General features: G+C 45.1%; 1 protein-coding gene across 3 annotated transcripts in view; it reads right to left on the bottom strand.

Annotated features, from left to right (window-relative positions):
* The window catches only part of zfhx4 (zinc finger homeobox 4), an 86,073-nt gene that overhangs the window by 54,778 nt on the left and 16,728 nt on the right, over positions 1–14,567 (bottom strand). For 2 of the 3 annotated variants that reach the window (XM_062985978.1, XM_062985980.1), the window contains exons 2-3: positions 11,065–13,670; positions 9,390–9,892 (exon numbers count right to left, since the gene is read on the bottom strand). In XM_062985978.1, coding sequence (XP_062842048.1) covers positions 9,390–9,892; positions 11,065–13,624 — 3,063 coding nt within the window. In that variant the 5' untranslated portion in view covers positions 13,625–13,670. Of the gene's footprint in view, positions 1–9,389; positions 9,893–11,064; positions 13,741–14,567 lie in introns of those variants that run through there. The other variant, XM_062985979.1, reaches the window with a different exon arrangement.

Genomic DNA, 14,567 nt, shown 5'->3' with positions numbered 1-14,567 from the left:
GTCAGGCTGTGTGACCCTAAGTTCTTAAATAATTGCAGAAATCAATAACATGCATCTCGTCCTCGCACAGATAAGACCTGCGTCCACCTTGTATATCTGATAAGGCTGCAAGCAAACCCCACCCCATTCATGTTTTTTAAACACTAAAGCCTTTCATGTCCCATCTGCCTTTTCCCCCCTCCAACAACAGCGTAGAGGTAGGTCCCTGATTTGCAAGCCATTAGAGAAGGAAGGGAGGGAAGCGTAATAGAGCAGTCGAATCAGGATCGGGAGAGGGAACGTGTTTAAAGAGCTCTTTCTCCTCCTTTTACTCCTCTCAGCTCTCGACGAAAACAGCTCTCATGAAGAGCTTTGCATATTCTTCTAAGAAATCTACAGGAGACCAGGTTTCGAGGGCAACTGCCTTTAACCCTGCCTTCTTGAGAGGGCGCAGTGCACAAAGCAGCCGGTTCGAGATGAATACGCTCACACAGATGTACACTTAGGGAGGTTATAGATCTGTGTGATATGCCAAGATGCCATATAGTATGTATGCATCAGGTAATGCCAGAATGACTGATCCCTGTTTCCTGAGCCTAAGTAAGCCCAGTCTTCAAAACAGAGTAAAGGCAGTTACATGCCATAAAAGTAAGGACATTGTTTTTAAAGTTAGATTTAGTAGGTCTGCATACCAGGGTCCACTCAACATACCACTGACCACTTTGAAGATTACTGAAATGTTTTCTTTTGTGGCCCAACAACAGACGGCAGGAACAAGTCAGCTCTTCCATCCTCAAATACCATGCCACTGAGTAATGCACAGAACCATCGTCCATTTTCTAATTATTAATTGGTTCATTATTAGAATGTGCCAACAACCAACTGCCTACTTCTTAGGGTAGATTATTGAATTGGATGAGGTTGGCTAACTTCCATAGACATGGTACGCAACGCTTGTCCTCTTACCCACACAACAGGTCTGATTATGCCCTCATGGACTCCAAACAATAAAAGGTTATAGCACTGTCAAGAGTTAAACAGTGAATTATTTGCTGCTGTACAACTCCAGTCCTCAGCAGGTATTCCAGTGATCTGATCAATCTAACACACGATTAAAGCACGACCCTCATTTCACACAGCAATGTATAGCTCACTCGACTGTGGACAGTGTCAGCCACAGTCAAGCTTTTGCAGATATGGTTTTGAAGGCCAAACAAGCATCCCCTCAGAATATGGTGACTACTTGGGGGTTTCATCCCTTACTTGACAGGGAAAGATTTGCAACTATTTTTAGATGCTACAGACCATTAGGTTAGTATTGATATAAAATGCTACATTCATTTGGTTCTCCTTACACCTACACAAAAGTAATTCAACAGGTTAATTTTTCCTAATTAGATAAAAACTGCCTCTAATCCCAAACAAGTGAGTGGGACTTCTGTCAGGTCTATTTCAAAGCATTTAGGATTACCAGTAGCGGTTTAATCCTGCTGAACCTAGGGGAGGTAAATCGTATTGTGTTGGAAATCCTGGCTGGGGAAGAACAGGAGGCTAAATGGGTTCTTTGCTCTGTAATCGAATATCACACCCTGCTCATCTATTCAGTGAGCAGCTAATGTTTAAAACCAATTACTTGAGGAATGCTGTCTGGTGTTTGGGATGGGTAACAAATGCAAAAATCATCAGCCTAGCAATATTGTTTCAAGCTATTGTGTATTAGATTATTAGATATTGTCAACAAATATTGGCCTTTTCCCCAGGTATTAGACACTATCGATACATATCGATCCATTCCCTAATCATTCTCACACCCTTTCAGTTCCATTCAATAACTCAATAGTAGCATCATCACCCTTTCAAGTACAATTCCACATAATGTATATGTTCAAATTGTATGGCAACATAGGGCAAATTGACAAGTTAAGGGAGACCACATGGTCAAATAATTATAAATTAACCAAAGGGATGATCTTTTGGGAGTCAGACACATGGAGGTGCATTTTTATCATCCAATAATGCTTTCCAGGCAAAGTCCTACATTTGCTTTTACCTCAGTGTCTAGAGACTTAAAACAAAGCTAATTACCTCCAGTCTATTTTTTTTAAAACCAAGAGTATCATATTATTGCAATTCAACTCCTTCCAGCGCCAGCCTTATCAGCGCTTGATGAGTCATCCTTTGTTAAGCTGAGCCCAAATCCCATGAGAAATAAACTGGTGGGGGTAGGATCGCCAAAAAAGGGGAGAGAAAGAAGAGAAAAAAAAATGACAAACTTCTGCCACTCTTTGTTTAGTGGCAATGTGACGCTCCCTTTTCGGTTCTGTTGAAGTCCCCCCCCATCCTACACCCCCTGCTGCTGCTCCCATACCTGTCAGCCTCAATAGCCTTCACAGTGGCTGCACACAGACAAATGGGTTGACCTGGCCAGCCTGAGTGACCCCAGGCCAGCAGGAAGATCACATCTGGTTATTAATATCAGAGCATTCTCAAATGGGCTCCATCCCTCCCCTCTGAACCCAGAAACAGAGTACGAAAAGGAAGAAGGGGGGTAAGCAAGAAGAAACGGGCTTCAATTAAGTGCCGAACAGCTAGTGTTGTCACTCAGCACCCGTTGGCTGTACAGGACTGGAGCTCGACCGTGGAGATGACCATCTGCGTCTAGCAAGGTCTAGCAAAAAGCAGGGGGGGGGGGTTACAATGAGAGAAATTCCTATTAATATCTACGAGGATTATTAACAGAGGCAGCAGGGCCCGGGCCAAAGCTCTCGGCTTTGTGTTTGCAGCCGCACTCGTCTGTCTTTATGCTTTAATTATGGCCTCCTCCCCCTGCAACCCTCCCCTGACAGATTCCTATTGTAATCCCGGCGCAGGTGAAAGACGAGAGCGTTTGAATAATCTGGTTGCTCTGGCAGGCAGGAGACAGGGCCAAAAGGGAGTGGGCTGGGAGGGCACCCAGGTTTTCTGCATGCACAGAATTAATGCAAAATGGCTGGTATGCATGTTGCACGAGTGTCCGGCCAGCATGGTTGTATGGTGTAGACAGGACACAACAAGAAAGACAATTATTGTCTTCTGGTTGGGTAATTTGGTCAATCTTTCCTAACCAATTTGCAAAAATGGCACATATTATGTGTGAATTGACATAAATATCAATGTAGTATTGACAGGCTGTCTTAGGAAAACATAGCCATCAAGTCCGCCTTTTAAACCTCACTATTGTGGGAGGTCTTTAGACGCTGATGGCTTGGAAAGGACCCTCCTCACACGATAGACTATGCTAGACTATGCACTTTGACTTTTTATGCAAATTCACTCAATTCAATCTCGTGTCTATTGTAAAATGGTACCGACTGAAATGACAGTCCAATAATTATAGCTGCATATATATGGGACATTTGATTTTCAAATGAGAGGGATGTGGGGTTGACCTTCAGTAATGAGTGTGCTGTAGCACCACAGACTTAATAATGTGCCTATCAACTGTCGGCCATCTTGATTTTAGAAAGAAAAAAAAATGGGAAAGGATATGCTGCCCTTCTGGATGAAAAAAAAAATATGGAGAAATAAATTGAAAGGATAAAGCACTTCTTTTGATAAATCTGAATTCTGGTCTTCCCTCTCTCGCCGCACCCCTCCTTCGTCCACACTCTCCCCTCTTTTAATTTCCCCTCTCATTTCCCTGCCCCGACCAATGATGTTGCCATCCGTATCATGGATAATGAGATGGGCTATCTGCCGCTCCCTGGGGACAGGACTGTGGAAAGCCATTGCCCCACTTCATCTCGCTGCCTGCCTCCACCAAAAAGATGACTGTTCTGTGTGCAAGGGTCCTGGTGGCCTTGGATAGGGAAGCAAGAACAACCGAATGAGGTGGAGCTGGAGGGAGGGGGACCTGGAGTTCTGCTCTGCCAATGATGGACTGGCTAGGACTGCTAAAATTAAGCACTCTATAGATCATTACATTAAAACCACCTCCTTGTTTCTATACTCACTGTCCCATATAGGAGCACTTTGTAGTTCTACAATTACTGACTGTAGTCCATCTGTTTCTCTGCATGCTTTGTTAGCCCCCTGTCATGCTGTTCTTCCATGGTCAGGATCCCCACAGAGCAGGTATTATTTAGGTTGTGGATGATTCTCAGCACTGCAGTGACACTGACATGGTGGTGGTGTGTTAGTGTGTGTTGTGCTGGTATGAGTGGATCAGACACAGCAGCGCTGCTGGAGTTTTTAAATACTGTGTCCACTCACTGTCCACTCTATTAGACGCTCCTATCTAGTTGGTTCACCTTGTAGATGTAAAGACAGAGACGGTCGCTCATCTATTGCTGCTGTTTGAGTTGGTCATCTTCTAGACGTTCATCAGTGGTCACAGGACGCTGCCCACGGGGCACTGTTGGCTGGATATTTTTGGTTGGTGAACCAGAACAACACACACTAACACACCACCACCATGTCAGTGTCACTGCAGTGCTGAGAATGACCCACCACCCAAATAATACCTACTCTGTAGGACTACAGTCAGTAATTGTAGAACCACAAAGTGCTTCTATATGGTAAGTGGAGCTGATAAAATGGACAGTGAGTGTAGCAACAAGTAGGTGGTCATAATGTTATATCTGACCAGTGTATATAGAGAGGTGAAGCAGCTGATGAACAGGTGCGGTTTGCTATTCGAGTTTCCCCATCTGCATTTGTGACGCTCTGACCGTGAACATTCTTGGCTTGAAATGACCCAAACGGCCAGCGCGGATCCTCTCATTGGAGCAACACATTTCCTGTCATTTCTTAACCAAGCATTAACCCAGCTTGTGAATGGTCTTGACAGATTTACACATCTAACATCTGCATTTATTTCACTGTTTATTATTAATAATTATATTACGGCCATATGTCATAATTATAGCCTAGTCTAAACAGTATGTTATACTGAATGATTATTTATTTAAAAAAATACCTCCTGGCCTACAGCAGTGTTGGTGTACGCTTAACAGCTTTATCAAAAACCCTCCTGAAAAAGGACGCTATTATAAATGCTTCTTGAAAAAAGCTTGTACTGTTAGCGTTATTACTTTCTTTTATTTTATGTACAACGATCAGCCATAACATTTAAACCACCTCCTTGTTTCTACACTCACTGTCCATTTTATCAGCTCCACTTACCATATAGGAGCACTTTGTAGTTCTACAATTACTGACTGTAGTCTATCTGTTTCTCTACATGCTTTGTTAGCCCCCTTTCATGCTGTTCTTCAATGGTCAGGACCACCACAGAGCAGGTATTATTTGGGTGGTGGATCATTCTCAGCACTGCAGTGACACTGACATGGTGGTGGTGTGTTAGTGTGTTTTGTGCTGGTATGAGCATCCTGTGACCACTGATGAAGGTCTAGAAGGTGACCAACTCAAACAGCAGCAATAGATGGGCAATCGTCTCTGACTTTACATTTACAAGGTGGACCAGCTAGCTAGGAGTGTCTAATAGAGTGGACGGTGAGTGGACACGGTATTTGAAAAATCCAGCAGCGCTGCTGTGTCTGATCCACTCATACCAGCACAACACACACTAACCATGTCATTGTCACTGAAGTGCTGAGAATGATCCACCACGAGAATGGTCCTGTGGGGGTCCTGACCATTGAAGAACAGCATGAAAGGGAGCTAACAAAGCATGCAGAGAAACAGATGGACTACAGCCAGCAACTGTAGAACTACAAAGTGCTTCTATATGGTAAGTGGAACTGATAGCTGGTGGTTTTAATGTTATGGCTGATCGGTGTATATTTTGGAATTGCAGAAATAATCCCTCTGGAAATATTACAGAAGTACAAAGCAATGCTAAAGCACTGGATATGCGTTTTGTTTGCATATCTGCTATCATTCCTCCGCCATGAAGATATTTTGTATTTTCCATCCATATGGAAAGGTCATCAACACTTTGTTCTTTGTGTGCCTGCCAAAATGTCCGATCCCATGCTCCGTTCACCTTTAAACATAAAAGACGAGGTGTTTTTCTACTCTACTCTATAAGCCTTTTCTTTCTTTTTTTCTTTCCGTATATATATATATATATATATATATACTGTATATATATATATATATATATATTTTATATTTTACTACCATATGTCTATGACTGAAATAGTCTGATCGCTGCCAAATGCATCAAGCGCTGCATCTGTGAAACAGATTTCCTCTAGTGTCGTTTAAAAGATGTTAAAGCCTGGAAAAGACAGGGCATACGGGTGCGGGACAAACCTTGATGATAAAAAGGGAACAGTGGTAGCCTAGTGGGTAGAGCTCTGGGCTATCAACCGGAAGACTGGTGGTTCAAATCCAGGCTATGCTATGCAGCCACTGTTGGGTCCTTGAGCAAGGCCTTTAACCCTGTCTGCTCCAGGGGCGCCGTACGATGGCTGACCCCAGCTCTGACCCCAGATTCCAAACAAACTGGGATATGCGAAGAAAGAATTTCATTGTACTGTACAACTGTATATGTATATATGACAAATAAAGTTTATCTTTTTCTTCTTTCTTCTTCTAAAATGTGTCCAAAAACAAAAAAGTACATGTGGCCCTTTTAGGGTTTGTAAACAGGAAAATGATCAATTAGCATATTAGTATTCAGGTATACAAAACGGCTTGCAGGTGAGTCTGAAGGGGCTAAAGTTGTTTAGCTAAAAAAATGACTGTTCTTACTGTTTAATGGCTATACCAGATGCTACACAAATGCTAAATCACTCTCATTATTAGCCTGATCTTTCATTTGATGTGATTACTCCATTGTTTGCTTTCGGACTACTTTGAAATGTTAAAGAACGGGAGTCTTTGTCGCGCTGCTGCTGGATTTACTGACACATAAACATGAAACAATGGCACCATTTTAATCCCAGATATCCCTACAAAAGCCACCTGCTATTTTCATCCCGGGTCAGTTCTAAGGACGGGTAAGGTAAGAAGTATTACTGACCACATTACATTTCTACAATAATTGTTTACAAAACACTTTATGATATGATACCCATTTTAAGATACTTACTACAGGTAGTAGTTGTAAAAGTGGGCGGGGTGGTGTGATTAGCCAGCTTTGTTTTACATTTACATTTACATTTTGGGCATTTAGCAGACGCCTTTATCCAAAGCGACTTACATTACAAATACAGTATACAATTGTCTGAGCAATTGAGGGTTAAGGGCCTTGCTGAAGGGCCCAAGAGCAGCAACCTGGCAGTGGAAGGGCTTGAACCAGCAACCTTCTGATTACTAGTCCAGTACCTTAACCACTAGGCTACAGTATACAGTCTGAGCAGTTGAGGGTTAAGGGCGTTGCTCTAGTGCCCAAAAGCAGCAACTTGGCAGTGGGATTGCTTGAACCAGCAACCTTCTGATTACTAGTCCAGTACCTTAACCACTAGGCTACAGTATACAGTCTGATCAGTTAAGGGTTAAGGGCCTTGCTGAAGGGCCCAAGAGCAGCAACCTGGCAGTGGGAGGGCTTGAACCAGCAACCTTCTGATTACTAGTCCAGTACCTTAACCACTAGGCTACAGTACACAGTCTGAGCAGTTGAGGGTTAAAGGCCTTGCTGAAGGCCCCAAGAGCAGCAACCTGGCAGTGGGAGGGCTTGAACCAGCAACCTTCTGATTACTAGTCCAGTACCTTAACCACTAGGCTACGGCTTGCCCCTCCTTGCTCTGTGATTAATTACGTTAAATCTGAATGAATTTAGAGCCAATCCTGGTCACATGAAAGAAAAAAGAAACCCTCAAAAAGAAAGCTATGACCCACTCGTACAAGCAAGTGTGCAAACAAGCTGCACCCAGGGCCATGTCCATGCATGCAGCAACTATTGAGCTCATGACTAAGCTAGGCCTTTCTCACCTCCTAATCTTTAGTCTACTTGTCTTCCTACATGATCTCAAATGCTCTTTGTTGCCATGGCATCCTTTTTTGTTTGCTTAGAGAATTAGCAGAGCCCTCATGAAAGAAGAAGGGGGGTGAGAAAAAAGTTTTAAACTGCTAAGGATTTCAAAACATTCCCATGGACAGGGTCTTTAATGTCAGGCTTGAAAATTCCACATGCGATTCTTTTTCGGGCCTTCATTTGGCTCACGCTGACTTGCGGATTTGATCTTTGTTGCTCAGTTACTAACGGTACATCACTAACACTGTCTTAATGCTTGCCTGAAGAAAGAAAGTGAAGCCGCTAACACCCCCTTCGTCGACTTCTCTTCTTTTTTAGGCAGGCTTATGGTCAAATGAATATTCTTGGAAGGCGTCTTAGTGTGCTTTCTCTTTCTGTTCCTTTCCCTCTTAAAGGCCTCTTAGAGACATTACTACCTTCAGTCCGAGGCAGGGTAATAACATCGTATTTCACTATTATGATTACAGGCCTGCCAATTTTGTGCGCGGTCTAGCCTTCGTCGGTTCCTAAATGAACTTTTCAGAAGGCACAGAGTCGCCGAAAGTGACTGGTCAAAAGGCTGGTCAATAGATCCTCATTAGGTTAATATAGTTTATCCAGTCCAGTAATGAGTCTGGGATGTGATGTTGGTCTATGATTTCAGGATATCAGTATTATTGTTTCAGGCGATAGCACCAGGCCAGTAAGTCAACACCCGAAAGCACTTAAGCGCAGGATGAGACTACAATGGCCTTGACTCAAGCAACCCCTCCCGTTCCCTGCGCTACGTATCATCTATCCAACAAAAGTTCCAAACCATTCATGAGCCTGTCCACAGGGCATGAAAATAATCACAACTCCTACTGCCACCTATTTACAATTGTGCTTTGTAAAATCGCCACAGTGAGACTTTATGCACCCACAATTAGTCACCCACAGCTCCTTACATGATGTTTATAACCTTCTCTTGCTGACCGAGTGTGACCAGGCACATTTTTTGGTGAGCTAAGAATTGAAAAACGCCGACCACACTTCATGGCATCGATATCTCTGGCGAGAAATTCAATTAAGTTTGATTTTCGAAATGCATCATGTAAATAGGCTGGCTGGCATGTCCCTGCCCGGAGCATCTTTACAGGAAAAGAGAGAGGGAAGAGTGGGAAAGGGTGACGGTGGAAGGGGCAAATCAAATTTACAGCTCGCTTAATGACATTTGACATCATAAAAAACAAAGGTGCTGGAAAACAAATAGCCTGTATTTACCTTCCCTTGACCACAGGCACTGAATCAGCTCTCTGTCTCAGGCCACTGCGCTAGCCACTGTCCATTTACCTCAGCTACATTATGAGGTGTAATGGAGAAGGATAATGTACATACTCTGGTTTACATTTAGCAAATCAGCCTTAGGCATAGAGTGTGAGTTGGGTAGAGCATGCACACACACACATAGTAGAACACACACACATACAGATTAGTAAGGTACTAGAAGGAGTAAAACAGTTCTGACCTTGTACAGCTTGAGCGCTTGCTCGTGCCTCTGGTTGGCAGTGTGTAGGCGCAGCTTTTCTATGCTGTTGCTGTAGTAGTCGCATGCGTTGCACTTCAGGTGTACAGGATTGCCAATGGCAATGCATTTCAGTCGCCACTGGTTAGCCTTCCCTCCTTCCTTAATGTGCGCCACCAGCTGGTACTTCTGCATGTGCTTGTCGGTCTTGCAGTGGAGCTGAAAGTTGGCCTTGAGCTGCGTGTTGTAGTTGCACAGCTTACACTGGTAGACGTCACCCATCACGGCCCTCCACTCGTCCTCCGGGAGCAGGCGTTCGGCCGCCACGTGGGCGCTCAGGCTCTCCAGGCTGTCCGTGGTGAACTTGTTGCACACGGCGCACTGAAAAAGCTTCTGCAGCGGGTCATTGACGCAGGCCGAGAGTTCTCCGGCCGAGAGGATGGACAGGTCCTCGGCCATCAGCTGCCCGCCGGCAAGACGTAGCTCTGCCGGAAGCTCATTGTTCACTGCGGAGAAAGGGGGTAAGGTGGGTAAAGGGAAGGGTGGGTGTAGAAAGAGGTTGGGAAGGTGAGAAAAACCAGAGTAGGTCAACCACAAAACAGGATTTGCTAAAATGAAGTCTCTCAGTAGAGCCTTGACTATAAAAAGCTGTAATAGGATTGAAGCTGGATCAATTACAATCATCCTTTTCAACTTCTAAACTCCCTCATCAGATAGCTTTAATTACTCCTTCTGGGCATGTCATTCCTGAGCGTGCACCCCCTATTCTTACCTAAGACATAGAAAGTGATCAATGCAAAAGAGCCTTTGGTGTGTGAGCCTTGAACAAAACACTATTACCTTACATTAACTGCTTTCTTTGATCATCTACAAGATTTTGCATGGAGGTCCACAAAAATAACAACAGTTAAAGGTATAACTATATAATATACGGGGCACTCGGGTGGCGCAGCGATAAAAGGTGCTAGCCCACCATTGTTGACATATAAAACTTGGAACCTCAGCTCGCCTATACGGACAACGATTGGTTGTCTAAGAGCGGGAGTGAAAACTGATCAATATCATCTGCACAATGAGACGAGGAATAATGGAGATCAGTGCGTGACTCTCCGTGTGTGATACAGATCCCAATATGAACCCACCTCTTGCAGGTAAAAAGAAGTGGCCGGCTACTACCCATGTGTCGGGGGGGGGGAGTGTGTTAGTCACTTTCAGAGTGGAGGTCATTATCAGTACAGAGGCAGCAAAATTCGATAGGGAAAATTGGGCAAAATGCAAAAAAAGAGGGTAATATATGAGCATCAGCTCCTGTTTTTACAAATAATTCAGAGACTCTGTGTGCTCGGTATGACCTGCAGCGTCTAAAGATAAAAAACTAAGAAATATTTTGGCAGGTAGGTCATTGTGAAAGTTCTAAGAGAAATCTGTTCATCCAGTCAGTTTCAAGATAAGCTCTGGCAGTGTCGGGGTGACTGGCGGAGATGGATTAGGCTGACTTAAGAAAATTAAGAATGAAAGATTAAGAATAATTCCCTTGCCACAGTTCATAATCATCTTTTTAATCAAAGACCAGGTCAGAGGAAGGATACAGTGATGAGTGGAAAGATGAAGAACAAAGGCAGAAAGGACAGAGTCTGATGAGCGTGAAACGAATGAAGAAACAAAAAAAATTACTTACAAAGCCCAGGAGCCAGAGCTGCTGCAGCACTGGGATCCATCTGAAAGGGGTTGATCATCATCTGTGGGTCCGCATGGTTGTCCAGTTTCATGCCGGTCAGGCCGATGTTCTGGGCCAGGTAGTACTGGTAGAGTTCCGCCTCGGCAGGCGCCAGGCCGAGGTGCAGGTTGTGCTGGATCTGCTTCATGTTCTGCTGCAGGAGCATCATGTTGTGCATGTGCTTCTCGCTGGTCATGTGGATGCGCAGGTTTCGGGCCACGTTGGTCTCATAGTCACACACCTCGCACCGCCAAGTCGGTTTCTGCTTAGGCTTGGAAGGTGAGGGTGCACTACACCCTCCCATGCCACCACTGGGTACTGGCGGAGCATGGTTGTAGGTGGGCTCCGAGCCACCGTTTTGCAAGGTTTGGACATTGTTAAGATGCTTGTCTGACTGCATATGTATGCTGAGGTTGCCTTTGGTAGTGGTGGAGTAGTTGCACACCTCGCATCGAAATGGCTTGTAGCCACAGGTGTAACTTTCACCCCGTGCCAGGCGCGGATGAGCCTGCCCGGTGTGACAGTACACACAGGATCCGCCCGACTCTGGGTGCTTTTCCTTCATGTGCGCATCCAGAGTCTGCTGGTACTTGTAGTGCCAGTTGCACTTGGGGCACTTGAGCGTTTTGCAAGAATTCCGTGAGTGCATCATGGTCATGTGACCGCCCAGGGAGCGGGAGGACCCAAGCACGGTGTCGCACTTGGGGCACTCAATGCCACTGCCCGGGGAGCCCTCTGCGGGAGCAGGAGTGCCCGGTGTGCTGGGCGTGGCAATTTGCTGATGCAGAGGACTCTCGTCATCTCGTCGCATCAGGTCGAGGGGATGAGACGGCGGCGTGCCATCTCTGCCCCCGTTAAAGTCACTGTAATCTTTGCTGCCTCCGCTGCAGTTAACGGAATCGCTGCCGCAGTCCCTGTTGGCAGCAGCCTTCTTCAGCTTCTCTAGGTCATCGGAAACAGTCACAGAGGAAGAAGAGCTTCCTCTTTCAGTATATTTTAGCACACTGGACGATAAAGGAGAAATGCTTTGGTTTAAGAGAGGAAAATCTTTGCTACTGGTATTGTCCACTAGTTCATCTACACCATCATCATCAATCTCATTTAAGTACATATCTTCATCCTCATCTGCATCGACTGCATCTCCAGGCTCACTTTTAACGGCGAGCTCCCCGTTCGAAAGCAAAGTGCTAGCATCTTTCTGCCTCTCACAGTTGCTCTCCTGGTCCCTAGCCCCCGGAGACGAGCAATGGAAGGGGGCAGAGCTGACAGGAGACTTGAGCACTGAAGCGGGCATGCCCCCAAGGTTTATATCAGCCTTTGGCATCTGGGTCCTCCTGGGCGAATGCTCTGCAGAGGAAATCGAGCTGGCACTTCCCTTTAAGAAAGCAAAACCAGCATGCAAAGAATCGCCGTTCTCCGCGTGGATGGCGTTCCACAGGCCGCGGATGCCTGGATCGGGACCCATGAAGTTAGCAGTAGAAAAGTGGGGTAACACAGAATTAGATTTTTTTGGTTCCAGAAAGCTTATAAGAGGTTCTTTGTCTTTACCAATGCCCTGTATGATGGCAGAGACATATTTATTACTAAGGAGCTTCTGCTCCTCTTCGTTGAGGGTCATCCGATGATCATGCACAGCATGGGTTACGAATGACCTACTATAACCAAAAGACAGCTTGCACAAAAAACACATCAAAATGGGTTTACGCTTCCCATCACTTACGCAACCATCAAATTTGGATAAGTCCACATTGTTAGGAACATCTTTGGAAACACAGGAGTTTTTGGCTGCGCCATCAATGGTAAGATAGTCTTTGTCACTCTTGTGTCGGAGATCATAGACACGGAAACTGTGCAACACAGGACCGACTCCTGCTAATGCTGAGGTATTTGGGAAAGCCTTATCGGCCGTAAATGGTTTCCCGAGGGACGAAGCAATGTGAAAGGTATTGATTACCTGTGGATAAAAGGACATGGGGGCAGTGGCAGACTGCTCAGTCTTGTCCCCGGCAGCAGTTTGAGAGTTTGAAAACAGCGCCGGGGTAAAGAGGCTTTTGACAGCCGACTGGGCATTCTGACTACTTTCTTTGGAGTCCTCAAGAATGAAAGCTGAGCCATCAGGCTGGTAAACTATCTCTCCTGTCAGGTTTTCCACATCGCTGTCCTCGAGGTCGCTGACCTCGCTCTCGTTCTCGTCCTTCAAAAGGGAGAGGCGGGCGTTCGGGCAGTGGTGCTCCATGTATTTTTGTAAACTTGAAAAAGAAGTGGCACATTCGTTGCAGGGGATCTCTTTAGTGGAGGCGCTCGGGGCGGCAGCCGCATTCTCTGCACTCGATCCCAACGCAGTCTCTCGCCGGCTCTCGTCCGTCCTCAGGATGTCATTCGCAGAGCTGTTTTCCTTGTCAGGCTCCATCCCAGGGACTTTCTCTGGCACCTCATTATCAAGATGTGGCGTTTCACATAGCTTTGATATCTTTTGCCCATTTTCCTGCCATAAGAAAGAAGAGGAGTCACAGGTTTCCATGGCAATCTCTACACGGGGATCTCATTTCATCCAGGCGGTTAGGGACCTGCAGAGGGGAAAGAAATGTTTAGAGTCTATATAATGATGGAACTTTACCACCATTTGGAGGACACTCTTAAACACTAATTAAATGGACACTAACTTAGAAAAAGCTTTAATAAATCTACTTTCATTCATATGAACTTCATCCTGGTGCCCGTCTATTAAGAATGAAATATAAAATTACTGATACAAATGAATGTTCTGTCCAAGATCTACTACAAAAATTTGATTTGCACATGGAAGGCAGATCAAATCCAAATCACCACAGATTAACGTATCTTATTCCCTCTAAAAATCCCACGGCAGGGCATTTAACAAGCCCTGATTAAGCTCCCATCAAAACAAAAACCCAAATAAATAAACATATTTGCTCCAATCATCCTTGCCGGACCATCCAACGTTTTTTTCCTTCCCTTGGCAGGTCATAAGAAATAAATAAAAAAATCCTAACACATAAAGAACACCATTTGAAATACCATTGTGATGTTATCAATGCTGGAAGGCTGCCCATCTTTCAACCGTCACTGCTTCAATCAGGCTCTCTCCAGGCTTTCACAAATCATACGTCTGCCTCGCTGATGAAAATCTTTCAATCATTTTTTTTTCTCACCCCCCCTCTCCTCCAAATCTATCTCTCTATTGGCAAGGCTGGAATCATGGATGATTCATTCTACAGGCTGTGAATGCTGATGTCGAGCCAGAGTACAGAGTAGCAAGCCCTGGTGATCTTAGGCGGCGAGACTTTAGCATGCCTGGGTTTGATAAGAGAGGCCTGGGGAGGGCAAAACGACAGAGCGGCCTGCGACTGATCTACTGCCTTTTCACCTTGAGGACAGGCAGCATACTGGACCATGAAATAGCAACAATAGACACAGTGCAACTGTGCAAATGACTGGTGCGA

Source organism: Trichomycterus rosablanca, chromosome 23, assembly GCF_030014385.1.
Source record: "Trichomycterus rosablanca isolate fTriRos1 chromosome 23, fTriRos1.hap1, whole genome shotgun sequence".
Lineage (NCBI taxonomy): Eukaryota > Metazoa > Chordata > Actinopteri > Siluriformes > Trichomycteridae > Trichomycterus > Trichomycterus rosablanca.
This window is presented reverse-complemented; position numbering and strand designations above follow the sequence as displayed.